Source organism: Eleutherodactylus coqui, chromosome 10 (genome assembly GCF_035609145.1).
Source record: "Eleutherodactylus coqui strain aEleCoq1 chromosome 10, aEleCoq1.hap1, whole genome shotgun sequence".
Classification (NCBI taxonomy): domain Eukaryota; kingdom Metazoa; phylum Chordata; class Amphibia; order Anura; family Eleutherodactylidae; genus Eleutherodactylus; species Eleutherodactylus coqui.
The window spans coordinates 25,251,964-25,278,297 of NC_089846.1; the positions used below are offsets into that span (position 1 = coordinate 25,251,964).

The 26,334-nt window shown below is 45.6% G+C and overlaps 1 protein-coding gene across 1 annotated transcript; it reads right to left on the reverse strand.

The window, feature by feature from the left end:
- Nucleotides 1–1,653: 1,653 nt before the first annotated feature.
- LOC136580240 (protein SET-like) lies at nt 1,654–24,561 on the reverse strand. The gene is made up of 8 exons (XM_066580636.1): nt 24,484–24,561; nt 13,890–14,673; nt 13,339–13,416; nt 12,091–12,202; nt 6,732–6,871; nt 4,728–4,813; nt 4,500–4,648; nt 1,654–2,235 (listed from the first exon to the last, which is right to left on the reverse strand). Exons 2-8 carry the CDS (start codon nt 14,613–14,615, stop codon nt 2,075–2,077), a joined length of 1,452 nt encoding a protein of 483 aa, XP_066436733.1. The 5' UTR covers nt 14,616–14,673; nt 24,484–24,561; the 3' UTR covers nt 1,654–2,074.
- Between the last annotated feature and the right edge of the window lie 1,773 nt (nt 24,562–26,334).

Below are 26,334 nucleotides of genomic sequence, written 5' to 3' on the forward strand. Positions count from 1 at the left end.
AATTCAACTTTTATACATGTGAATCATGTTCAGAGGCAAATCCATGCTTTAAAGGTCCTGCGGTTCTTTTAAGGTTAACTCCACTTGTCACACTACATAATTATTTTGCGAACAGAAATTCTAAGAGACCCCTTTCATTTTGTGTCATTCTTCTGGATGTTGTTGTGGGCAGCTACCCTGGAAAGTTACTGCAGAATAGACCTCCAGATTTGAATTCCAATGAAGGAAAGCTGCTTGCCCTGAGAGTTTAATCCCAGCATGGATGGAGAATGACATATTCACGAAGAAGGGAGGCCGCATCTCCCACATACCTAGCAAATGTCTTCCCATAACAGCAGGAGAAAGGAAACCTAAGAAACAACTACACAGGTAGCATACATAACAATGAAGGGAAGACTAGCAGAAATGTAACAGGGTACACTCTATTTACAATACTATAATAGGACAAAGAGGCCGTTAACCTTTACAGTGCAGGTTGCCGAAAAATAGAAAATATGGAAAGAACAGGGTGTTCTATAGGTAATCAGTGCACTATAATCCTGAGCATTACACTGCCTAGCGGCAGAAAATGAAGCATTTTGCAACATCTACCCCAAAATTTCAGTTCCACAGTTTCTAAACCGACTGAACGCTGAATCCCCAAGCACCAAAGCAATGCTCTAACCCACAATGATGCACATACTATTTGTTTTGACTCCTCCTGACAACCATATTTGCCTTGGAGGACATCACAATAAAAAGATATGACATACGGTGAAAATAGAAACACCATCAACCTTGCTGGGCGATATTATGTGCAGATGCAGATGCCCCTTCCAGTGAGATTAAATGATGGGATAAGCAAATCCTACTGAGTGCTATGTATGTGAAAGAATAGATATCGTGTTGCTCAAGTATGCGGCTTTCATGCCAAGTGACTCTTGTCTGAAAAACCAAATAGTTGCCACCAGGGTGCAGTACCATCACACTGAGCTAACGTGTGGCCTGCGCAGAAGTTGGGAAAAATAAGTCGCTGCTCCTAAAAACAGACGTTAAAATAGCTCTGCACATGAGATTCAACGTAAGACAGGATTGTGCATCTGGTAACTAAGAAGCCGCAACTACTTACAGCGCTGGTGGCTTAATTTCCCCAAAAAAATGTTGAGCGCTAGCTGTATCACATACTACTAAGCACACAAGCAGGATGGTCTTCCAAGTTCTTCAGCAATCACCTCTCTTTCTATAAATACACTCATACACAGTAAGCCAGTGTACACACTATTGTGCTAGAAGAAACACAGCTTTACCAAGTGTCAACGGAGTAAGACAGGACTGAGGTTTTAAAGGTGTGGTCCACGCGACGGAGAATCAAAGCTCGTCATGGAAAAGTATGGTTGAGGTCCGCAGCAGATGGCACAGATGTGGAATGGATTGTAATGAGGAAATAAATATAACTGACCAATGAAAAGACCAACCCTGTATTACTTATGAAATCTTCCAATAGGTGTAGTAGTGGCAGAAAAAAAAAGGTTACCAACAGTGGCCTGCAGAGCACTACTTGGTGTCTCGTGTGTTTTTATTTTATTTTTTTTTTTAATTTTTGGTGGCACTTATTGGTGCCAATCTAACATTTTCAGTTTAAGAAAAAACACAAGAAAAACAAAAACCCCTGAATTATAAAAAACTGTAAATATCTATTTATCTAAAAAACACTTAAATTTACTGATAAAATAGCTTCTTTTTTTCTTAAATTAGAGTACAACCTTAACAAATCCAGTATTTAAGGTTTAAATCTGCCTCCTGTGTGCCTACTTTGCAGTGCAAATGCTATGGATACTGCAATGGAATAGAAGCAGAGGTCCACTTCCCTACTACATTACCTAGAAAAGCATATAAATGGGTTGTCCCTGATCAGACATGCTTGTGGCGCCGGGCATGGGAAGCCCCGCAAGTATTTGTAGATTTTCCTATACCAGTGGAATTCACCAAGTTTATCCTACACACCTTACTCCCTGTAGTGCAACTCGCCTTCTAGTGGGGGTGAAGGATTCCCTGCACCTACTAATTATTGAGCTATTCAATGTCGTCCAGCATCCTACTCAGAATCGCCACCTTCTTCTGAGGAGTTCTCTGAGTCATCCGCATCCAACACAATGTTATCTGATTCATCAACAACAGTTGACTCCACCATTTCCTCAGGCACCGATTCTTCCTCCAAATCTTCCTCGTCATCATCATCGTCGTCATTATCAGTACCTGAAGAGCATATAAAAAGGTATTTAATGACATCAGTATCATATCACATCCTTTCTGTACTAACATAAAAGAGGGTTCCCATCTTATAAAGTAAACACCAAGGTTGAAGCCACTTTATTTTCAGGGGCCCCAAAGGACGGATCCTAGCGATATGCCAAGATGATAAAAGCCCTTTGATGTAAATTTCTACAACTGTTCATTATGTAACTGGTAATATAATTGCTGGAATTCATATGCATTGCCATTTCATCAGTGGTATAGTGCATGTGTTAACTACTACTAAAGGAGTGTGCCCCAGTCCCTGAAGCTAGGCCAGTGCTGAGACTGACTCACAATCTCTGCACAGTTTGGGTTCTGAGCAGCAGGGACCCCACACGGTCATCACTATAGTAAGGCACACCAGTGGATTAGGGGAAGAATTAACCAGAATATTTTATTTCTGCCAAGTTTTTTTTTTATTCTTTAAAGTACTGCAAGAGTCAACATGAATATATCCTAAACGAAGGGTTGATTCCCATGGGTGTATTCAGTTTAAGTCCATGAAATAAGCAAAGTTTCAATGACCGAAACTGTGCATATTCCCTGCATATTATGGTTAGATTGCACGTATTCATTGTGTATTTCATGCACCAGAAAAATGCATGACGGACCACTGCTTCACGCATAAATACGCAGTGGATACGCATGTATCATGCGCATTCACTACATATTTACGCAGTCCCATTGACTTTAATGGGTTATAATAGTGAGTAAACATCCAAATTGGTGACAGATTCATGATGATCAGAGACCTAAGACAGCGCTGTCAGAACAGCAATTGTAAATAAATAGAGATGAGCGAACGTACTCGGATAAGCACTACTCGTCCGAGTAATGTGCCTTATCCGAGTACCGCTGTACTCGTCTTGAAAGATTCGGGGCGCTCCGCTGCTGACAGGTGAGTCGCAGCGGGGAGCGGGGCAGAGCGGCCGGGAGAGAAGGAGAGAAAGATCTCCCCTCCGTTCCTCCCCGCTCTCCCCTGCAGCTCCCCGCTCCGCAGCGCGTCCCGAATCTTTCAAGACGAGTACAGCGGTACTCGGATAAGGCACATTACTCGGACGAGTAGTGCTTATCCGAGTACGTTCGTTCATCTCTATAAATAAACTTTATATACTGGCTCCTGTTGCATCAGAGGTTATGTCCTGGAAAAAGTCACGCTAAGGGCTAATTCACACGGGCAACTGTGTTTTGGGTCCATGAAAAACGCAGCATATTCACTGCGTGTATATGTGCATTTTTCATACATATGCGTTTTTTTACGTACTTAGTGCATGCGTATACATAGCGTGTTTCATGTGCGTAAAAAACAGCACTCTGTGTCATAGCAACATGCGTTAAAAATGCACATGTTACGTGTATACACTGCAATTTTTTTTTTACACCCCCATTAACTTACATGGGTGATTGTGATCTGTGATATGGACCAAAGTAGAACATACAAAAATTTTGGGAAAACCGCAGGTCAAAATACACCAATGCAAAACAATACGGACAGCCAACTAGACCGTTATGTGCGTAAAAAATATGCACGTGATATGGAGCAAAAATACATCGCTGTTAATGAGCCCTTAACTAGGTTTGCAAAGGTGGAATATGCAGCGGACCGTCCACAGAGGACATTCTGCAGCAGATCAGCGGTGCAAAATCTGCATCAAAAACCGCACCACTAAAGACTGCAACGCACAAAAACCTAACTCATTTCAGATTGGTGTGTCCAAGCTCTCTCATAGACTTGTATGGGAGAAAGCATGCACAGCTATCTTAAGAGAGTCCGATTTCCGTGCATCACGTGATCTTCGGCAGCTGATAGCACTGGAACCAGTGAGCACATGAGTATAAAAATGCATCACTCGACTCTCTGTCATCTCCCTTAACAGCACCATTACTTAGTTTATTAGGGAGGTGACACGTTCCCTTTAACCCTTTCCAATCCAATTTGTATCCTGGTTTTCCTAGGGGCTTACTCTTTTTTCTGCCGTTATACAATGGCGCTATATGCTGGCTAAAGCCAGTACTGCATGAGGCGACACGTTGGATAGGCTCAAACAGCAGAGAGGCTGGCAACATACAGTAAGAGAACTCCGACGGGCGTTTTGCAACATCAGAGCTGTACAGCCTTAAATCATAATGTCTTTAGACGTCAGACAGTGGATTAGAAAGTGTTAATAATAAAAACTGAATGCTAAACCTAAAGGTTGTAGAATCTCTAACGTTTCAATAGTTACCTTCTGTGTGCTTTTCTGTATTATCAGATATTTCATGCACATCATTTTCATCATCATCATCTTCCTCATTCTCTTCTCCCCCATCTTCCTCTTCGTCATCGTCATCATCATCAACAATGACAACACAATCATCCGTGTTGTCTGGATCGCTATAAGACACAACAAAACTTCAAAGTCCACAACAGAACACTATTTACTGAAACAGTGCACTTCTATCTCATTACTAACCTGTCTTCAGCTGGATGGTCATCACTTTCGCCTTCGCCAATAAGATAATACTGCAAAGGATTTGGCCATAGATCCTCTTTGATTATCTAAAAGAAATACATGCGGCTATTGTAAATTCATATGCAATTGCCAACCACCACTTGTGGCAGATAAATTAATGCGAAAACATTAATCTGCACATTTATACACTAAAATAAAGTTATGATTTTGGGCTTATTAAACCAACAACCCCCCCACTGTCAGAATTTGAAATAGTCAACACAACCCTCAAGTTCACAACAAAAATGTCTCTACAGATGAAGAAAGTATAGTGAACATATATAATGCCCTTTTCTTCAATGCGGTCGTCCCAGTTCATACCATTTCCCGCCCCCCCACACAGGCATGCAAAATGGCTGCCAAATGCTCAGACCACACTATGCACGGCGTGCTTCGGTAGTCTGAGACATTTCTGTCTGCTCTTGCATGTACCAGCGCTGATTACGTCAGCACTGCATCCATCCTCAATCTTCCCCTGCAAGTCTATTGCCCTGAAAGCAGTTATTTTAGCCATCTCACTTTCTGTTCCAGCAGCAGGAAGGAATTAAAAGAGAACTAATATTTCTGACAACTTTTGCTCATCTACTACCATAGCTGTAATATAAATGCAATAATTTTGTTGCTTTACCACTGTAAACAACATTTTAAGTCGCTGCAACTAAGGGTCTCCCAGCTTCTGTCCTTCAGTACAGAGCTTCTAGAGCGGAGGTGTCAAACTCATTTTCACTGAGGGTCACATCAGCCTTATGGTTGCCTTCAAAGGGCTAATTGTAACTGTAAGATTGTATAGTATTAGTGACCCCCACCCTATAGTGGCACCAGTGGTAATGGGGTCCCCTATAGTTGCCCCAGTAGTAATAGTGACCCCTCCTAGTGGCCCCAGTAGTACTAGTGCCCCCACGGTAGGGTCAAGTAGTAATAGTGCCTCCTGTATTGGCCCCAGTAATAATAAATGACCCCCATAGTAGCCGTGACCCCCTTATTGGCCTCTGGCCGGCCAGCATCCTTACAGGCACTCCACTCAACCAGTCTGCAGCTATGGTATGGCAGCAGTCGCTTCTGAGTCTGTGAACCTCACCCCTTGGAATCTGCACTGCGTACAGAACGGAGCATACAGACACCGGGGGAAAGAGGCCAACAGTCACAGACTCTGCACTGCCGCCTGACCGGAACTGCAGGCTGGACGAGTGCAGTGCCTGATAGGCAGACAAAATAAAATAAGGTGGTGGGCCTTGTGTTTGACAAGTATTCTAGAATAGCAAGGACACAGGACCGTTTCCTTAGCAAACAAGAGGGGGGGGGGGGGGGGGAATCTTCACAGGCTGCAGCCTGACAGATCTGTAGAAACTGATAATCTCCACAATCTCTGCCCCCTGCTGTTACAGCATCTGTGCATACATTATAGTGGGATTACTAGCCATTTGGCTAGAATGTCTCTAAATGCCTGAATTATCCTGGGAAAGTAGAGGGGCAGTTACTCAGATACTGACTCCCTGCTGATTGGACCAGAGACAGTGTAATGCACCAGGGGAAGTGAGGGCAAGGAAGAGCAGGACCGTGAACTACTGGCAGAATGCCAGGCTTGCTACATGCCCCCTTCCAGAAAGTAGATTGCAAACCGCAGAAGATTGGGGAAGACCACCTGAAAATCAGAACTTACAGACATGTATAAATAGCAGAAAAAGAGAGGGTAAGGAAAACCTGTTGTAATGTATTTTAGAAAACTTGTTGAAAACTCAAGTACGCTTTAAAGTGCTGCAGTAATTCCCCTCCTACTTTGCGGCATACTGAAACACACTAAATGTGCAGGCTGCTACAAAGGCTGACAGAGCACTCAGTGGAGGCATGCTTTACTATTTCTCAAAGTGTTGATAATTTTGAATAATAATGCAGTTTTTAATGTTATTTTAGGGCCTCTGGTTGTTGTATAGGCCAGACTTTTAGGGAAGAAACTTTATATCTTACTGTTGCAATACGGTCAGCAGCAGGGAAGCTGTGTTCAGAAAACCAACTGAAAAAGCTTGGTGTAGAACTGTTTTTCCCACTATATGATGGGTTCTGCCCTCGCCACCACTGAATAGGAGTAGAATGAGATGTGAGGCGGCCTGAAACAAAAGTAGATGGAAAATTATATTTATGAACAGCACTTTACACAGGAAGGAATTTAAAAAGTAAAAGGACACCTTTAGGGTGTTTTTTATTCCTTAAATGCATGGATTTTTAGTTAAAAAGCATTTTTTGCTATAAGAGTTTATTTAAAAAAAATGTTGCTCTGTTTAGCATCTACATTTTCTGTTTATTGCAGTACATAGGCAGCTGCATAGGGCTATTCATGGTGCAATCTGTCTGTGTGCTCATCTGACTGCTCGGTCTCCAGCCCCTCAACACTCCAGAATGAACTTCTAAATCAATTTATGACCAAATCCTGGTTAAATTTTGATTTGGTCATGAATCACCTAAGAAGTTCGTTCAGGAGAGGGGCTGGAGACTGAGCCGTCAGATCACTGATAGATTATACAGTGAATAGCACTCTGCTAGCTTCCTGAACATTGTTAATGCCTGCAGATGCTAAATGGTGCAAATTTTTTAGTATAACTCTACTGCAAAACGGTTTTTCAGCCCCCCCAAAATACATACATTTAACTATATGAACTGACCCTTAAAGGGTCCATAGGTTTTCATGTTACTTCCATGTCAGAAGCAGAATTATTCTCCCTAACAAACACAATATGACTTTGCACAATATCCGCACAGATGTATCTTAGTGATCAGCAAACTACCGGTTGATCTGTAAGAACAGTTAACAGTTTTTGCTAAGTCGCAGTAGTGTGGCACCCTGACACAGCACTATCAAACATGTGCAGTCGGAAACCATAGGGGGCATATTTAGCACCCACCACTTATACTCTCTTAAAGGACCAATGACACACATGTACAAGCAGATTCAAGAGATAAGCCTCCTTTATACACGGCAGCTATCAACTGTTTTAGATGCTGCAGTCAATGAGGCCGCGATCGATTGCACCCTGAGGCCTCCTGCAGACTCACAAACTGTCAGGCCTGCAATGAATCTGAGGGATTTTCTGGGACTAATGGCCCTTTTACACGCACTCCCACAGGAATCTGAACTATAATCTTCCCGTGTAAATGCATGCAGCGACTGAACGAGAATTATTCAGTTTCTGCATGCAGAAAACTGAAGGACGTGTTCAGTGAAAACGGCAGTCATTCACTTTTGAATAAGTGTCTGCTTACTGTGCATGGAGGCAGGCAGGGAAGGAGGCTTGCGCTCTGACCCCTGTGTTATTGTGGCGCTGACAGCATGCACTCGCTCAGCTGATTGGTCGGGTCCAGAGCGACAGACCCCAGCCGATCAACTATTGATGACCTATCCCGATAATAGGTCATTAATAGTATTTCACTGGAAAACCCCTTTTACCAGAGTTGAATACAGTGATTTTAATAATGGGATAAATGGTGGAGCTGCACTGAGCCAATCAGTATTGCCTCCTCTACTCACTAGAGGGACTGCAGGATCTGCTGAGACCTTGCCCAGAGGTGGTGGAGGTTACATGGGGGCCCCCCAGTTCAATCCCTGTTCATATGGTGAATTCTTGCCAATCTGCTGTTGGCCTATCTTGAGGATAGCCTATTAATAGTAAACAGTAGCTTGCAGGGGAGACAGGAGCAGATCCCACGGGCAATGAGATGATCACCCTGTGGCCACATTGGTGGTCTCTAAAGACACAACCCCTTTAATACTGCAAGACAATGATGGACATTGCTACTAGTGTTTGCATATGTTGGTAGAAAGAGTATAAAAAATGATCAAGAAGGTGGGGATGGCCACTCTTTGCACAGAAAACAACAATGTGTTAAAAACATTACCAAGTCATTCCAAGAAGAAACAGTCAACAATTTAGCCAACACAAGTATAAAATGTAATTTATAAGTACATTGTTGATTAAATCATAGAAAGATTTAGGGATAGACAACCTCCATGATAATTTAGGACTAAACATCACAGGAGATGTCGTATAAACCCTGCAAAGAGATAAAAGATTGCCCATCCCAAGAACAGACCGCTCCTTTCCATTAACTACTCCAAAAATATTTGTGCATAATTTCACTTTCTGTCCTTAGATAGTAATTGCAATATTTATCTGCATTCCAACTGCACTGACCTCGTCAATAAACACGGGGCCTAAGCTGTAATCGGTTCTCATCACAGCACGAAGAAACATTACGTTACATGAAATGGAAAAATGCCACAAAAAACATGTGGGTCCTCACAAGGCAGGCAAATAAACCATATAAAAGTAGCAAATAGATGCGAACATAACTCTATAAACAAAAAGCTATATTTTTAAAAAGGCAAAAATAGTAAAGGAGTGTATTTTTAGAACATTTATGCCTGAGGAAGACTCCAGTCCAGAGTCGTAACGTGTAGCTCTATTTTAATAAATAGTCTTACATAGTGGAATCCTTCTTGGCCTTTACATGATATCTGTGGAGCAGTGTCAATATGTTTGCTGGTTTTATTCATCTATCCAAATAGGATGACTAGAGAGAAGCCCGGGGGAAAGGCTGTTCTCGCAGCAGAGGCTTACATCTCCGGGCTCCTGTTTGCTCCTACAAGACCAGCTTTGTTCTGAGATAAAAACGCTAAGTGTGGTTATGCGCACCCTGCTCAGAACCTACGGGGACTGCTACTGAGCGGCCCCTCATCCTCGGTCGCCCCTCTGCCTACTCCCATGCTGGTGACACTGGAGACCTGGCAACGGGTCACGAGACTGTCCACTACAGAGGAGACTGCGCGATCCCCACACACTCCCCTCTGGAATAACCCCAAACTGCCACACTTCCAGCGCTTCCCGGAGTCCGCCTTCTGGAGACGCCGGGGCGTTAATGTCCTCTCTGACATAGTCAGCGAGGGCAAGTTTTCCACCTTTATGCAGCTACGGGTTGCCCACGGCCTGCCCGAAAACTCCTACTTTAGGTACTATCAATTGCGAGATGCAGCCAGGGCTCAGTTTGGAGGTCTGTCTATCCCACTATCCATGACACGGCTGGAGAGCCTGGCGCAGATGTGCAATCTTGTCAAACCGCTGTCGAGTTTTTATGCCCTTACGGTGCGATGCTTGGCCCCGCTAGGCGAAAGAGCCGTACAGAGATGGGAGGGAGATATCCCTGACCTGACCTCAGGGGAGGATGAGGATATACTGGGTGGCTATGGTCCCCCCCTGGTTAGCGCTAGAGACAAGCTCATCCAAGTTAAATTTCTGCACCGCATATATTATACCCCCTCCAGGTTGTGCACCATGGGCTTGCTCCCTACTGCAACGTGCCCACGATGTTTGGTGGCGGATGGGACGGTCATGCATGTGTTCTGGGAGTGCGCGGTCCTACAGGAATACTGGAGAGACGTGCTTGTCTTCATGGAAACACATCTAGGGGCACCGAGGATCATGCATCCTGGAACATGCCTCTTTGGGCTAGTGGGAGACCTGCCGGTGGCGGCAGCAACACGTACATTATACAAGTTGCTACTCTTCTATGCAAAAAAAGTGATCCTACTTAATTGGAAACACCCTGGGAGGCCGACTAGGAGCGCATGGATCCGGGTCGTTAATGCTGAAATCCCAATGTACAAATTGACATACATGGCCGGGGGGTGCCCTGAAAAATTCGACAAGATTTGGGATAGCTGGGTGAGTTGCCCCGCGACCGCGTCGGGAGAGCCAAGCCAGGCGGTAGGGGGGGGAGTGAGGGTGAGAGAAGGATAAAAAAAAGAGAGACACCTGCTAAATCTGCTTTCTACGATAAAACCCTATGCTCAGAAAACTAATTTTTTCTCCTCTATTCCCACAGTTGTTCTTAAGAGAGTCGCGCCAAGGGGTTGGGGGGGGGGGGCTAAGTTTAAGTTTTTTGGTTTTTTTTCCCTGATTGATCACAGCTGATCTATTCAAGGTTAAACTACTGTTTAGCAATAACTGATAAAGTTAAGAGTTTAAAGGGGGGGGGGGGGGGGGCGAAAGAAATAAAAGTACTAGCCAGGTATAGCATGCCAAGAAGAAATATGTATATGTAAGCAGGCAAAGGTTATCTCTACCCTGTTTTTCATGCAATGTACTATCTGCTGAATCTGACACCTGCGGTGACAGTTATCCGTGTTTACGTGTTTACATGCTTGTTAATTCTGGCTAAATAAAATTCCTTTAAAAAAAAAAATTTGTGTGGTTATGCGCAGACTTTGCACAATTGGTCCAAGTGAGGGCACAGAACTTATTAGGCACTTATCACTTACTATGGCTTTTGGAATACTACACAAAATTGTGCCTTTGCCTTTTTTCTCCCCTTCCTTTCCTGAAATCTGAGTGGCTTCCTTCAGCCAATCCTCTGAATGTAGCTGTTTTTGTACACAAGTATGGATTTCTGCAAACCTCGTTCAAATGAGAACAGTCGCGTAACTTTTTGCAACAAACCTGCTGTGTGTGAACATGCCCTAATAATTTTGTCAATTAACTCTGAATCATCACAGTTGTCATAAAGTACACATATTCTTCTGGACCGTTTCTCTAGAAAGAGTAGGAAGGAAGTCTGTGCCTTCAATATGGCCATCCCATGGTACAATGATGAACAGCTACAACATTAAAGGGGTTTTCAAGGTCTTAAAAACTGATGATCTATATACAAGATAGATCATTAATAGCTGACCAGTGGAGTACACCCCACCAGGCCCAATTAGCTGTTTTGCTGATCCAGCTGTCACCATATATGGAGTAGGAAGCAAATAGCTCTATGTATTGTGCAGTGGCCGGCCTGGTATTGCAAGCACAGCTTCAACTGAAGTGAATTATAGCTGCGTCCGCAATACCATGCCACTGCACAATGTATGATCTATATACTCCCTGTTCCATACAGCATGATAACTGCCTCAACAAACACCTGAGTGGCCGTGGCGGCTATTGATAACCTATCTTGTGGAAAGGTCATTAATTTATAAAACCAGGGAAAGCCCTGTAGAAAAAGATCGAATATATTTATCTTCTACAGACAAATCTAACTAAGAAAAATACATAAATACAGATAAACCTTTCTAGTCTATTAGAATGGAGACGCTGAATTATTTTACTTGAAATAAGCAATTCTGCAAGCTTGATTAATTGGGGCGGCAGAAATGTTGACACATCTGCAGAACAAGGTTAGTAAGATATTATAGAAAGGAAGCATTTCATAATAGATACAATTACATACAGTAGAAGACGGCAAAGCGGCAGTCCCAATACACCACTATGATATGCCAACTTTAGGTAACACTCACCAGATGAACCATACTGGAACTCCTTGATGATCACATCATTCTTGAAGTAAGGATTGGAGTTGAAGTAGAATTTTATCTTGCAACTTGACTTTAGGTGTGTAAAGTCCTCTACCTAAATTAAATATGATGGCATTGGTATAGAGAAGAATATATAAAAACAAGTAGTTTTGGTGTAATAACATTTCTAAGCCATATTATTGCAAGGGCTACATTTTACAGAGAACTTCATTTTCTGTATAGAATTTGCAATATTACCCCCTTTAACACTCCATGACATACAGTCACGTCATGGAGGTTCAGGGTTTATATGGAGGAGGATCGGGGGGGAAATGAGGTTGATCCCACTCTATACAATACAAATGTTGACTGTTTCTTACAGCTGGTACCCACCTGCAAGAGCTGCGATTAGCACTCCTGCTGATCGGAATTAGTAACCCTTTACATGCTATCAATTCTGACAGTGGCATTTAAATGCCCTGATCGGAGTTCTGGAGTCTCACACAGTCCCCCGCGATGAGATTGCGAGGTGCCACAGCAGGCGGGTGCCTTCTTAAAGCCCCCAGGACTGCCATTGCAGATTGCCCATCAAGCCCTGCCTGAGCTGTGGCTTGATAGATTGCCTGTCAAATCACAGTAAACAGGGCCTCGTGTAGTGTAGAGTGTTAAGGCAGCAGAAATGCAGTCCTAAGCACTCACTGACAACCTGAAGGTGCAAGTTCAATCCCCACGTGGTTCAGGTAGCCAGCTCAAGGTTTACTCAGCCTTCCATGGTGGGTAAAATGAGTACCCAGCTTGGTGAAGGGGTAATAAATAAATTACCTAAAAGCGCTTCAGAATAAGTTGGCGCTATACAAATAACAAGATTTATTTATTTACTATGGTATTACAATCATACTGCAGGAGCGATTTAATCATTGCAAATTCATGATCCCTACAGGGATTAAAAATAAAAAAAAAAATAAAAAAAGGAAAGTTTAATTATTAAAAAAATATAACAGTTAACCCCCCCCCCACACACACACACTTTTCCCGATATTTATAAATTTAAAAAAAATCTAAAATTAAAAAACAAAACTATCCAGCATCGCTGATTCCATGAAAGTCCAATCTATCAAAGTAACGCATTATTTACATCTTTTTCTGAAATAAAACGTACGGCTTGATGGATGCTAAAATCCTAATGTGAAGAGCCCCTAAATCTAGTGTATAAGGCATGAACAGATTCACACTATCGCTACATCTGCCTACCTGTAAATTGTTCATGTAACTTAATGTATCTTCATCGCGGTCATCAATCATAGCAGAAAGCTGTGGGTGATTCAGAAACTGAAACAGGGTAATGTTAAGGAAAATACAGTATTACAGATGTACAGCAAGTAGTCTTATTACATACTTTGTATAATTTAAATAGATTAGGTACAGGTTACATTTTTTGAGGGGAGATAAAAGACCACTTTAGGCCTTGTCCGGGCAGTCAGTATATGATGTGCCAATAGGAACAACCAATACAATCAGATATAGTTGTACACATACTGACAGCACCTCTACTATGCAACGAAACAAATTGCATGTGCCTGGTACAAGCAATGAAAATTGTCAACCGTCTGACCATTTTTTGCAAGTAGACCTGCCCCAAACCACCTGCTTCCAGACACTGAGCATTTAAGCTTCAGATTGATGGATACAGATTGATGAAATTCCTGCACAGATATTACTTTTTAATGACTGCCTGTCTTAAAAAGAAACAAAAAAGGATAGAATGTCAAAGATAAGTGTAACAAACTGGTTATATAGGATACAGCAGTGACCCAAAACCCTGGGATGGTACGTATGATGGCATTGCGTTTCTGGATGTGTGGTTTTCGGAGCTGTCCGTATCTCCGTTTCAGCTGCAGCAGAGCCCGATCAGCCCGTTCATTCACCGACCTCAGTTCTTGCTGTACTGACTCCAGGGCCTGTAGGGAGCGATCAGTACTAGTAGCTTGGGTACCAACAGACACAATGCAGCACTCGTCCCCCTCACTGCATGGATGGTCCCCTGTCTCTGAATCTGAGGAAAGGGGTGACAGAACAGCAGGCTCTTCTGCGTCTGCTATCTCCAGGCTTGGCTGGGCACATCTTCTACGTTGATCGTCCGAATCTCCATTCCCTGCTTCATCTCTTCTTAAGGTGTCTTGCTTTGATGGAGTGGTGTTCTTCTCTCCGGTTTCACCACCTTCAGGGATGTGGGGTGTTCCTGTTGCACTTTCCCCAGTATCTCCCCTCTCGGGTGTACACACAGGTAATCTTACGTGGGGATCTTCTACTGCCCCGTTTTCTGGAGTGTGTGGAATAACATTTCCTGGATGCTCCTTATCTTCTGCATTCTCTCTCCAGTTGGTCATCTCCCATAAAGTCTGAGCAGCCTCGGCTTCCTGACTATCTGGCAGATCGAGAACTCCATTGTTCTTTTCCTCAGTCTCCAAAACTCTCCTTTGTTTAGCAGGTGGAGGGGAGCACTCGTCTTTCTTCTCTGGACAACTCATGGTGCACGAACTTCAAAGCTGGGATAGTTTTTCACAAATGCTCCGCATGGCCCATCATCTGACAAACCGAACATATGGCAATAGTTAACACCAAGAGACTAACATGTTTTACAGCTAAGTGTCATATTATTTACTTACATCCTAGATAAGAGATACATATGCTGCAAGTCTAAAGTGTAATATGGCCTCTACAAGCAATGCAGGAACTGCAATTGGAATTTGCGGCATACGGAGATACAGAAGCACCTTGTAGAAGTCGACGGGTGACTTAATGACACTCTGTCACCATCTTTTTGCAGCCCTCGCTGAGAGCGCCATAAGGTAGTGCCTGTCACACTGATTACAGCGATGTCTGCTGTGTAGATCTGTGCAGTAGTTTTGGAGAAACTTGCGTTTAATTAGTATCAGCCAGACACAGAACTAGCCCTGCATATTCAGGAGCTGCAGGCTAGCCATATCCACCCCACCAATGATAGGCAAATCACTCCCTATACACACTAATAGGCAGATAGCAGTCCATCATTGGCTGGGGAGTGGAGTGGGTTGAGCTAGCCTGCAGCTCATAAATATCCAGGACTACTTTTGGCAGGAGAGAGGGAGAGAGAGATCTCCCCTCCGTTCCTCCCTGCTCTCCCCCGCAGCGGCACCCGAATCTTTCGGGACGAGTAGGGAGATACTCGGCTAAGGCACATTACTCGAGCGAGTAGTGCCTTAGCGAGTATACTCGCTCATCCCTAGACTGTTGCTATATAAATAAAGATTGTTATTATTTACAACCTAGCTATACTGATGTATGAAATCAGAGACCTACAGAGGTACATTACAAGGCTCACGTACCTCTATGAGAGCCCTATTATAGCTGCGCTTTGCACGACTGTGTGTGGGAGTCCTTACAATATAAACCTGGGATGAAGCGCTGCAGCCACGATGTCAACATGCAGGTCGGCTCGGTTTTCAGATTGATTGCAGCTAGATTTATTAATGGATAAACAATTTTGCAGCAAAACGGCAATTATCACACAACCATTAACCCCTTCCTGCCATACATTTATAGAGTATCATTGTTTAGACTGGGCTAAGGAACTTCGCCTCCTCTGTACACAGCAGCTGACACCTGGTCGCTACTGTTGGGATTAGAGATAACGCCAATCACTTCAGTTAAAGGGTTGTCCCACTGTTTACCATTGATAACCCATCATTAGGTAAGGTCATCAATAACAGATTGGAGAGGATCTGCCAATGGGGATCCCTGGGGCCGGTCACTGTCAGTACAGAGCGGTCTTTGTTGCTTGCAGCAGACAACTCTATATAGTGGCTCCGGCTGGTATTGCATTCCCAGTTCCATTGACTTTAATGGGAATCAGCATGCAATACCAGCTGTGGCCACTGCACACTGTACAGAGCTGTCTGCTTCTGGCAACAAAGATAGCTCTGTACTGACAATGACCAGCTCTGAGGATCAGCTGATTAGCGGGGGACTCCTGAGCGGCGGATTCCTACCAATCTGCTGTTGACCACCCATCCTGAGGATAGGTTAATAATAGTAAATAGTAGGACAAACACTTTAAGCTTTTATATGCCACTGACGTTTAACAGGTCCAACAGAGGGAGCTTCCTCCGTCACCCGAATGGTACACCCAAGATGAGACTGCAGTTTACTGCTCAGCTACCATGGAATTTTAATGTATTTATAGTGTAGTTATAGTGGATTGTATTTATATTTTTTTGAACTATTGCACAGGTGATCAGACGATCGTCAGTTCAAGACCCCAGTGGGGACTAAAAAATAAAAGATAAATAAAAGAATAAATAAGATCAATAAAGTTTCTTCAATTATTAGTAAATTTAAAATAAAAACTAAAAAAAAAAAATTATAAAAACCTGTTTCCAAGTCCTCACATGAAAAAAAGAATTTGCTTCACCTTGCGTGTAAAAATCCAATTAATTAAAAGTATCTCATTATTTATCTTGCATGTTGAAGTTTGTCAGAAAAAAAAGATACACACAATGTCAGAACTGCACTTTAGTCACTTTGTCTCCATGAAAAAAAGTGAACAAAATGCTATCAAAATTGTCTTAGTTCACTCTCACAAATGCGCTTTTTACTGCGTATTTTGAAAGCGGCGGTAATTGTGGTACAATGCTCACATTGATTTCAATGCAGACAGCATTGAGTGCTGTCCGCTCTATTTTGGCACGTTTTCGTGCTTTTTATCGCACCTCATTACCCATCACAATGATGGGGTGCGTTAAAAAGCGTTGTCGAATGCAGTAACCTGCGTTCAAAAACGCTGATAAAAATCTAAATGGCGACATTTTGCCGACGACGTGCTTGATAGTGGCTTTATATATATCCCAACATGATAACAATAAAAACTACAAGTCGCCCTCCAAGGGCTCTCGTATTGTGTCACCAACCAAAAAATGTGAACATTATGGAGTCAGAAGACGGCGACAAAGAGCAACTTAACTAGTAAGCCATAAAGAAAACTATAGAAAATGTGGCATCAGCATAATCAGACTGACCTGTAGAATAAAGATAACACGTCCTTCTTACCGCACCTTGAACGCTGTGAAAATATCCCCTTATCCAAAAAATGTCAAAAATAAGATGATCTTATGAAAGTGGGGATGGAAAAATAAAAAGATGAAAATTTAAGAAAAAAAACAAAAACAAAACACTTTAAGAGCTAAAGCAGGAAGGAGTTAACACAAACTTCTTTCAGCTGCAATCAACTTGAAAACCATAATGTCCGGTATGTAGATGCAGTTTCGGGCACATTCTCAGCTAAGGCCCCCAGATTTGAACCCAAGCTAAGGGCGTATTCAGACGAGCGTATGCACAAATATGCTCGCCTCAGCGCAACGTATTTGTGCAGTCAATGAGATAGATTTGCATGCGTATCGGCGCATAGTACTGTACTTTTTGCGCATGCATGGCCAGTTCATACGCACGTACAACACATCCCTTCCGCGATTTAAAAGGCTATTTAGCCTAATGAGGTCAAAATGTGTTCGTTTTCCTGCTGAATTGCGCAATTGTGTACACATTGAGCACGTATCTGCGCAGCTCCCATAGACTTCTACGGGACCCTTGGTGCACAAATACACAGAAAAATAGAGCAGGATCTATTTTGTTTATTGCGCCAGCAAAAAGTGTACACGTAAAGAAATAAAATAGGTCCTGCTGCGTTTTCTTGCATATTTGAGTATCGAGGGCAAATGAGAACAAACCCATTGCCAATGGCTTCTATTCTCTGCGCATTGCACGTGTATATTTTACACACGCACAAACATGCGCAAATACGGTCGTCTGAAGAAGCCCTATGGTTGGGCTCACACAGCTCCAACGGAACAGCCACATATCACATGTAAGAATGGTGCCACAAAACTGGTCCTGTGATCCTCAATTAGCTGAGAAAGAAAAAAAACTAAAAACACAGTTTTACATACACTGAGGAAAATGTATAAAAACGCATGCAAAAAAAAAAAAAAAGTGGAGCCGCTATACAGAGAGAGTAATTAGGCTACAGCCGGGGCCCCTAATAAGAGCGCTGGAATCTGCCGGCTCCTGCAGGAAGCTGCTCCACTTTTCATTTGCACCAGTTTCACTAAATCTCCCCATCTTGTCTATTGGCCGGCATTAAGGGTTCGGATGGGCCGCTGCTTGCTGCATGCAGTATCATCCAGAAGCTTTGAGTTATTAAAGGTGGTGGATATGCCATAAATAGCAGATTGCCTGTGATTATGCGCTCTCTTCCTGCTTATAAAAAGCCAATGGGAAGTACAGAAGCTAGAAAGTTCCTCGACAGAGATCTGCAATGTGAACTCATGGTACAGCCAACACGTATCCATATGTCCTGCTAGGACACATATAGGTGATATGTTGGGGTCTCCCACTCAGGACCCATCTACAAGCAAGAATGCAGTATACTCCGGCCATGCATCTAACTGAATGACCGCCATGTACTAGTGCAGGTGCTGGAGAGATATCTGCCTCACCGCAGCCTCCTCCCATGAAATCAGCAATGTACTGGGCGCGCCGAGAGCCAAATGCAAACAGCGGCTGCAAACTGAAAGGAAAACACCAGGGCGGCGGCGTTTATAGCGGTTGTTGCATCCAGATAACCCCTGCTGAGGGTACAAGGACCATTGTTCCATTTGATTTGTAGACCGAGAAATCAGTCCAAAAACGGGACGGGAACAGCACCCAAAAAAACGTATCATGTCCTATTCTTGTGCGATTTCTTTAACGCATGTGACCTTAGCCTGTAGTGGGTCAGGATTCTGTAACCGCCATGGATCATCTACTGCGGCCTAAGAAAGCCGTGTGCCGTAGTAGCTGGTTGTGCTCATAGAAGGGTGTCCATACATCCTAACAGGTCATAAAGAAAGGAGCAGTCCATATGGGACAATCCCTCAAATTTTATGCATCTAAGAGCTTATTCACACAGGCGATTATGCGGCACATAAAAACAGCGACCCGCTGAAAATAGAACATACGCGACAGAAATACGCACCAATGCCTATACGGTGGCTAAAAATATAGTTCTGAAAGTATGAACAGCCGAGAATACGCTAACTAGCTCTGAACATGATCACCGGAAAACGTCCCTCCCGGGTATTATACGCCACGGACGTTCAAACGTAAATACGCCTGCGCTCGTGTGAATCCAGCCTAAGGCTGTTTTCAAGTGAACGCTACTGTGCTGCAATACCGAGCATAACCACACTTATATGTACGGCACAGCGCCTGTGTCATATACCCTTATTATGGTCCTTTTTACACGGGCTGATTATCAGGCCGAATGTTGTCCAACAATCAGGCTGTGTAATGGGACCAACGGTCAGCCTACGGACAAGCAACCACTCGTTTGTCGGCTGGTTTCTGTGAGCATAAGAATGCTCGCTAATTGGCGGTACATCTACCCAAGTGAAAACGGAGATACACAACTGGACTATGGGGACAAACAACCGCATTTGTGATTGGCTGACGGGGACGAACAATCTACAGCCTGTGTAAACAAGAGGAAAGAAACCGGCGCACGTGTTTGATTGATGCTCGTTACATTGGACAAAGAATTAGGGACGTGTAAAAGGAGCGTTAGGGAACTCTGAGTTAAAGGGATTGCCGGCTTGACAAAAAACACTTGGCAATGTTTTTTTAGCATTATCTTAGTACGGACACTTTATTGACACCTGTGCGCCTGAAACCAGTTGCCCCCCACAGTCATGAGACCCAAGAGTGCAGCATTTATCGTTGCAGTAAGACATCCTGTCTGCCGATCATGTGACTTCCTCTCCAGCCCAACCAAGACAGACCGTGACAGGGGCCCTACCCTATTCTATTTTAGGGGCAGGGTGAGCTGGAGGGAAAGCCCAATGATTGGCAGACGGGACATTTTACCGCAACTATGAACGCTACAGTCTTGGGTCAATAAAGTGTCACTGCTAAGTTAATGTTATAATGGCAAAAAAACATTGCGCCATATTTTTTTGTTGACCGGGTAACCCCTTCTGTAGAGGGGATCCTCTGTTCAGGATCCTCATTTCGTGGCCAGAGTGGAGGGGGGTTACAAAGGCATCTCTTGCTCTGGAAGACCCCCCTATATGACAGCCCATTGATTTAAATGGAAACTGTAGTTTTTTCCCACCAAAAACATTTATCACCTTTTATTTATTTTGACATTTATCAAAATCCAAAAGGTGACAAATATATGATTGCTGGGGATCAACCACTGGGAACCCCAGGGATCATAAAAATATGGCCATCCCCAAGTTGCCCTAGTAAATAGAGCGGTGGTGCGCATGCATGACCACCACTCCATGAACTATCGATTGCGCACCAACCTCTCTCATTCAAGGGGTATTGCAGGCATTGAATCCCTTTTAGTACCAATGACCTATCCTCAGTAAAGCTCATCGGTAATTGACTGATAGGGGTCCCCAACGATGATCAGCTGATCTCAGCGCCTGTGCAGGGCTGGACGTCAACAATCAGGTTGGAGACAGAAGTGGTATAGAAGGTATAGTTCACACTGAAATCAATGGGAGTTATACTTTCTATAGCACTTCCAGCTCCAATCCCAATGTGGACAGAGTCGTCAACATCCGGCCTGCTGCAGTGACTGTGGGGAGGGGAAACATCAAAGGATCACTGGGGCTCCCAAGCGGCACAGTTATAATACCTTGTCATTCATTATGATTTTTGCCCCTTTGTGTTCCAATTTTAATGTTCGAGTGTAGAAATGTTTGCAGTATACCCTACATGGTGTTCAAGCTGGATCCCACAAGGGCAGAGGGACCCGTGACCAGACTGCAAACCTGAGATGGATCATGGAAAAGGCAAGAAAGTATCAAAAGAAGCTCTACCTGCATTTCATTGATTACACCAAGGCTTTCGGAGGCATTGAGCATAATAAGCTTTGCAAAGCACAGAGGGATGTAGGAGTACCAGCACACCAGATCACGTTGATCAGGTCCCTCTACAGCGATCAAGAAAGTACAGCGAAAAGCAGAATGCTTCAAGATCAAAAAGGGCACAAGACAAGGATGCATTCTCTCTCCTTTTTAATCTCTATGCGGAAGTGATAACAGAGTATCCAAAAGCTGTAGACAACAGAAAGGACTGGCCTACGGAGTACCCAAGAGGCGTAGACAACGGAGAGGACCGGCCTACAGAGTACCCAAGAGGCGTAGACGACAGAGAGGACCGGCCTACAGAGTACCCAAGAGCCGTAGACGACAGAGAGGACCGGCCTACAGAGTACCCAAGAGGCGTAGACGACAGAGAGGACCGGCCTACAGAGTACCCAAGAGCCGTAGACGACGGAGAGGACGTCCCACAGAGTATCCAAGAGGCATAGACGACGGAGAGGACCGGCCTACAGAGTATCCAAGAGGCATAGACGACGGAGTAGACCAGCCTACGGAGTATCCAAGAGCCGTAGAGGAAAGAGTGGACTGGCCTACAGAGTGAGTACCCAAGAGCCGTAGACGATGGAGAGGACCGGCCTACAGAGTACCCAAGAGCCGTAGACGATGGAGAGGACCGGCCTACAGAGTACCCAAGAGCCGTAGACGATGGAGAGGACCGGCCTACAGAGTACCCAAGAGCCGTAGACGATGGAGAGGACCGGCCTACAGAGTACCCAAGAGCCGTAGACGATGGAGAGGACCGGCCTACAGAGTACCCAAGAGCCGTAGACGATGGAGAGGACCGGCCTACAGAGTACCCAAGAGCCGTAAACGATGGAGAGGACCGGCCTACAGAGTACCCAAGAGCCGTAGACGATGGAGAGGACCGGCCTACAGAGTACCCAAGAGCCGTAGACGATGGAGAGGACCGGCCTACAGAGTACCCAAGAGCTGTAGACGATGGAGAGGACCAGCCTACACAGTACCCAAGAGCTGTAGACGATGGAGAGGACCGGCCTTCACAGTACCCAAGAGCTGTAGACGATGGAGAGGACCGGCCTACAGAGTACCCAAGAGGCGTAGACGATGGAGAGGACCGGCCTACAGAGTACCCAAGAGGCGTAGACGATGGAGAGGACCGGCCTACACAGTACCCAAGAGCTGTAGACGATGGAGAGGACCGGCCTACACAGTACCCAAGAGCTGTAGACGATGGAGAGGACCGGCCTACAGAGTACCCAAGAGGCGTAGACGATTGAGAGGACTGGCCTACAGAGTACCCAAGAGCCATAGGCAACAGAGAGGACCGGCCTACAGAGTGTCCAAGAGCCATAGAGGACTGGCCTACTGAGTACCCAAGAGGCGTAGACGACGGAGAGGACCGGCCCACTGAGTACCCAAGAGGCGTAGACGACGGAGAGGACCGGCCTACAGAGAATCCAAGAGCCGTGGACAACAAAGGGGACCGCCTACGGAGTACCCAAGAGGCGTAGATGACGTAGAGGACCGACCTACGGAGCACCCAAGAGCCGTAGGCGATGGAGAGGACCAGCCTACGGAGTACCCAAGAGCCGTAGGCAACAGAGAGGACCGGCCTACAGAGTGTCCAAGAGCCATAGAGGACTGGCCTACAGAGTACCCAAGAGGCATAGACGACAGAGAGGACCGGCCTACAGAGTACCCAAGAGGCGTAGACGACGGAGAGGACCAGCCTACAGAGTACCCAAGCGGAGTAGGCAACAGAGAGGACTGGCCTACGGAGTACCCAAGAGCCGTATACAACGGAGAGGACCAGCCTACAGAGTACCCAAGAGGCGTAGACGACGGAGAGGACCGACCTACGGAGTACCCAAGAGGCGTAGACGACGGAGAGGACCGACCTACGGAGTACCCAAGAGGCGTAGACGACGGAGAGGACCGACCTACGGAGTACCCAAGAGGCGTAGACGACGGAGAGGACCGACCTACGGAGTACCCAAGAGGCGTAGACGACGGAGAGGACTGGCCTACAAAGTATCCAAGCGGAGTAGGCAACAGAGAGGACTGGCCTACGGAGTACCCAAGAGCCATAGGCAACAGAGAGGACCGGCCTACAGAGTGTCCAAGAGCCATAGAGGACTGGCCTACTGAGTACCCAAGAGGCGTAGACGACGGAGAGGACCGGCCCACTGAGTACCCAAGAGGCGTAGACGACGGAGAGGACCGGCCTACAGAGAATCCAAGAGCCGTGGACAACAAAGGGGACCGCCTACGGAGTACCCAAGAGGCGTAGACGACGGAGAGGACCGACCTACGGAGTACCCAAGAGGCGTAGACGACGGAGAGGACCGACCTACGGAGTACCCAAGAGGCGTAGACGACGGAGAGGACCGACCTACGGAGTACCCAAGAGGCGTAGACGACGGAGAGGACCGGCCTACGGAGTACCCAAGAGGAGTAGGCAACAGAGAGGAGCGGCCTACAGAGTACCCAAGCGGAGTAGGCAACAGAGAGGAGCGGCCTACAGAGTACCCAAGCGGAGTAGGCAACGGAGAGGACCAGCCTACAGAGTACCGTAGAGTCGGACGCGGCTGAGCAGATAGAATCGGCACACAATGCACTTTTATTTTCCACTAACGCCACCCTTTCCAGCAGTCAAAACCAAAAAAATCATGTTTCATTCAAGAAACGCTCTAAAATGGCACCTACAGACGCGCCGCATCACCCATACTGAAGATGTGTGCCCAACGAGCGATCCCACAACGCCCTTTTGTAGCGCGACCTCCATCAGTCCAGCGCAGAATCATCTGCGCCAAGGATGTTCCTGCAAAAGCGTAGACCGAGCTCGCACCCTGAGGCGCATCCTGTGCCCCAGCCCTACGGGGGACGCCAACGCACGATGCCACCTTTAGATGCCATTTTAGCACCTTCCTTGGACGAAATGTGGTATTCCAGACCGCTGGAGGCTGTTGCACCCAGGAATTGCGCAGAAACGGCGGCACTAAAAGGAAACAGAAAAAAGTACCATGTATATTGCCAACATTCCTATGTCACTGCGGCAAAGTTACATAGCAACGCTTAATCAATAGCGGCCAACGCATTTAATGCCCTCTGCGGGCACTTTGTCCCTACAACGTCCTGTAACGGGCACAGCGGTAGAGCGATGCTCGGCAGCTGTGCCATATTTCTGAGGCGGACTGGTATATATACCGCACCGTGCGCCAAACAGATAGATATGAGGTAAATGTTTCACATACGAGCCCCAATTTCGACATTTATGAGGTAAAACCTTCCCCCTGAGGGATGCTCTGAGCTCAGGACACAACATAAGCGCCTTAATCCCGGCTGGTCCCCTTAAAGTGCCCCCATTGAACAGCACACGGCAAGCAAACACGACACAGACATGCAGCGCGTCACACAGACGGCGTCATCAGCGCCACCCGCCCGGTTCACCTCGATATGACAAACTCACCACACGGGGACCCCCTCAAAACTTGTCCCCCCCCGATGCCACCACGAGAACTGTCACCGTGTGACGTCACCGCCCCTGTCACCTCTGTACCAGTCACGGGGAGCCACGTCACGATAACAACAAAGCACGTGACTAACGAGCGTCACGTCGGCGGCTCCAGCCCTGCTGCATCTCCCGCCCAATACAAGCGACGATCACGTGAGCGGAGGCAACTTCCTCCTTTCGGCCCACCCAGCTGTCAATCATTCCTGTTTGTCCAATCATTTCGCGAGGACTTAAACATGAACCACGCCCAGGGCCCGTCTTGACCAATAGCGATGCGAAATCCAAGTTGTGCTTTTGCCGCTTGTAGCGAGAGCGAGGTTTGGAACGCAAACTAAGGGAGGGGAGGGGCTAAGTTGTCGTCGTTAATGGCTCCCTCGGGGTTGAGTGGTTGGCAGAGGGTCCCCTACTGAGTATAATGTATGAGGCTGCCGTTGCAGCTGTACACATTTGTGGACAGTTATTTTGTCTATGAAGAAATATATTCAATGCATATATTTCTGGTTTAAAAAATATAAGGATTTAACATGATTTTTTTTTTAAAATGTTACCACTTTTGCGCAATAAAAATATTTCTCGCAGAAAAAAAAATTCCATGTTCATAAGTATCAATAATTTATTTTATTTTATCTGCAGTAGGGCACGGTGGTGGGAATTGGTGTGGATTTTCCAGGGCGCAAAATCACAAACCGTGTTAAAATCCACGCCATTGATGCAGAATTTGATATGGATCCACAGAAGACATTCAGCCCTTCAGTTGAAAGGGTGAAATCTAATGCAAATCAGAGTTAAAATTCATACCAAATGGTATCCTTAGGACATTTTTTGTAAAATGCCGCGTTTATTTTTACCTTCCCAGGGGCGTTTTGTGTGTTTTTTTGCGTCATGAGTTGTATTTTTCGCTAACAACCTAGTGGGGTACACATAAATCATTATGGGGAACGTATCATCAGGCTCGTGTTGTCTGATCCACGGGCAGCGTGATCTCAGGACAGGGACCCATATTGCAGGGGCATATATTTTTCTCCGAAACGCTGTAGCGTTTCAGATAATAAACACACTTTGAAAATCCGCTTTGAACAGAGCGTGGGGGGTGGGGGGGGGGGGGGGTGGAAAGGGGAACGGAGCAGCCTCTCTCCACTTGGATTGCCTGGAATACGTGTCAAACTCAATGCCCGTGACTAGAGATGAGCGAGCATACTCGATAAGGCAAACTACTCGAGCGAGTAGTGCCTTATTCGAGTACCTGTCCGCTCGTCTCTAAAGATTCGGGTGCCGGCAGGGAGCAGGAAGAGCAGGGAGGAACGGAGGGGAGATCTCTCCCTCTCTCCCCCCCCGCTTCCCCCTGCTCACCAGGGCAACTCACCTGTCACCCGCGCCGGCAGCCGAATCTTTAGAGACGAGCGGGCAGGTACTGGAATAAGGCACTACTTGCTCGAGTAGTTTGCCTTATCAAGTAGGCTCGCTTATCTCTTCCCGTGACCAAATAATGCCTGCCACATAATTTTATGTGCCCCGCGAGGTTCGGGCAGATAAGAGCCTCTGAGCTGTGCCAGGAAGACCCTCTGGCGAACTGTGGACTTGTTTGCGGCCTGCCGCTGGGTACCAGGGTCGTGGCTGCCATCTTAGTCCTACACTACGATGTCGGGTGGATATTGACTGAGTGCTTGTGCCCCAGTTTTTCCTGACTAGAACCTTGCTCTGACCCATCTGTTCTCCCCTTTTTAATATATCCTTTAAAATACAGTCTTCCAATTACAATCGGCTTTTCATAATGCTGCCGTTAGCGCAATCGCGCTCTTCGATATT

What these genes read in the sequence shown, in the direction of transcription:
- LOC136580240 (XM_066580636.1), bottom strand. Translation starts at nt 14,615, where the DNA reads ATGAGTTGTCCAGAGAAGAAAGACGAGTGCTCCCCTCCACCTGCTAAA. An exon ending in CAGGGTTTTGGGTCACTGCT is followed by an intron (nt 13,417 to 13,889) that starts GTATCCTATATA and finishes ACCCTGTTTCAG; the next exon opens with TTTCTGAATCACCCACAGCT. An exon ending in TACAGAAAAGCACACAGAAG is followed by an intron (nt 2,236 to 4,499) that starts GTAACTATTGAA and finishes TATGCTCTTCAG; the next exon opens with GTACTGATAATGACGACGAT.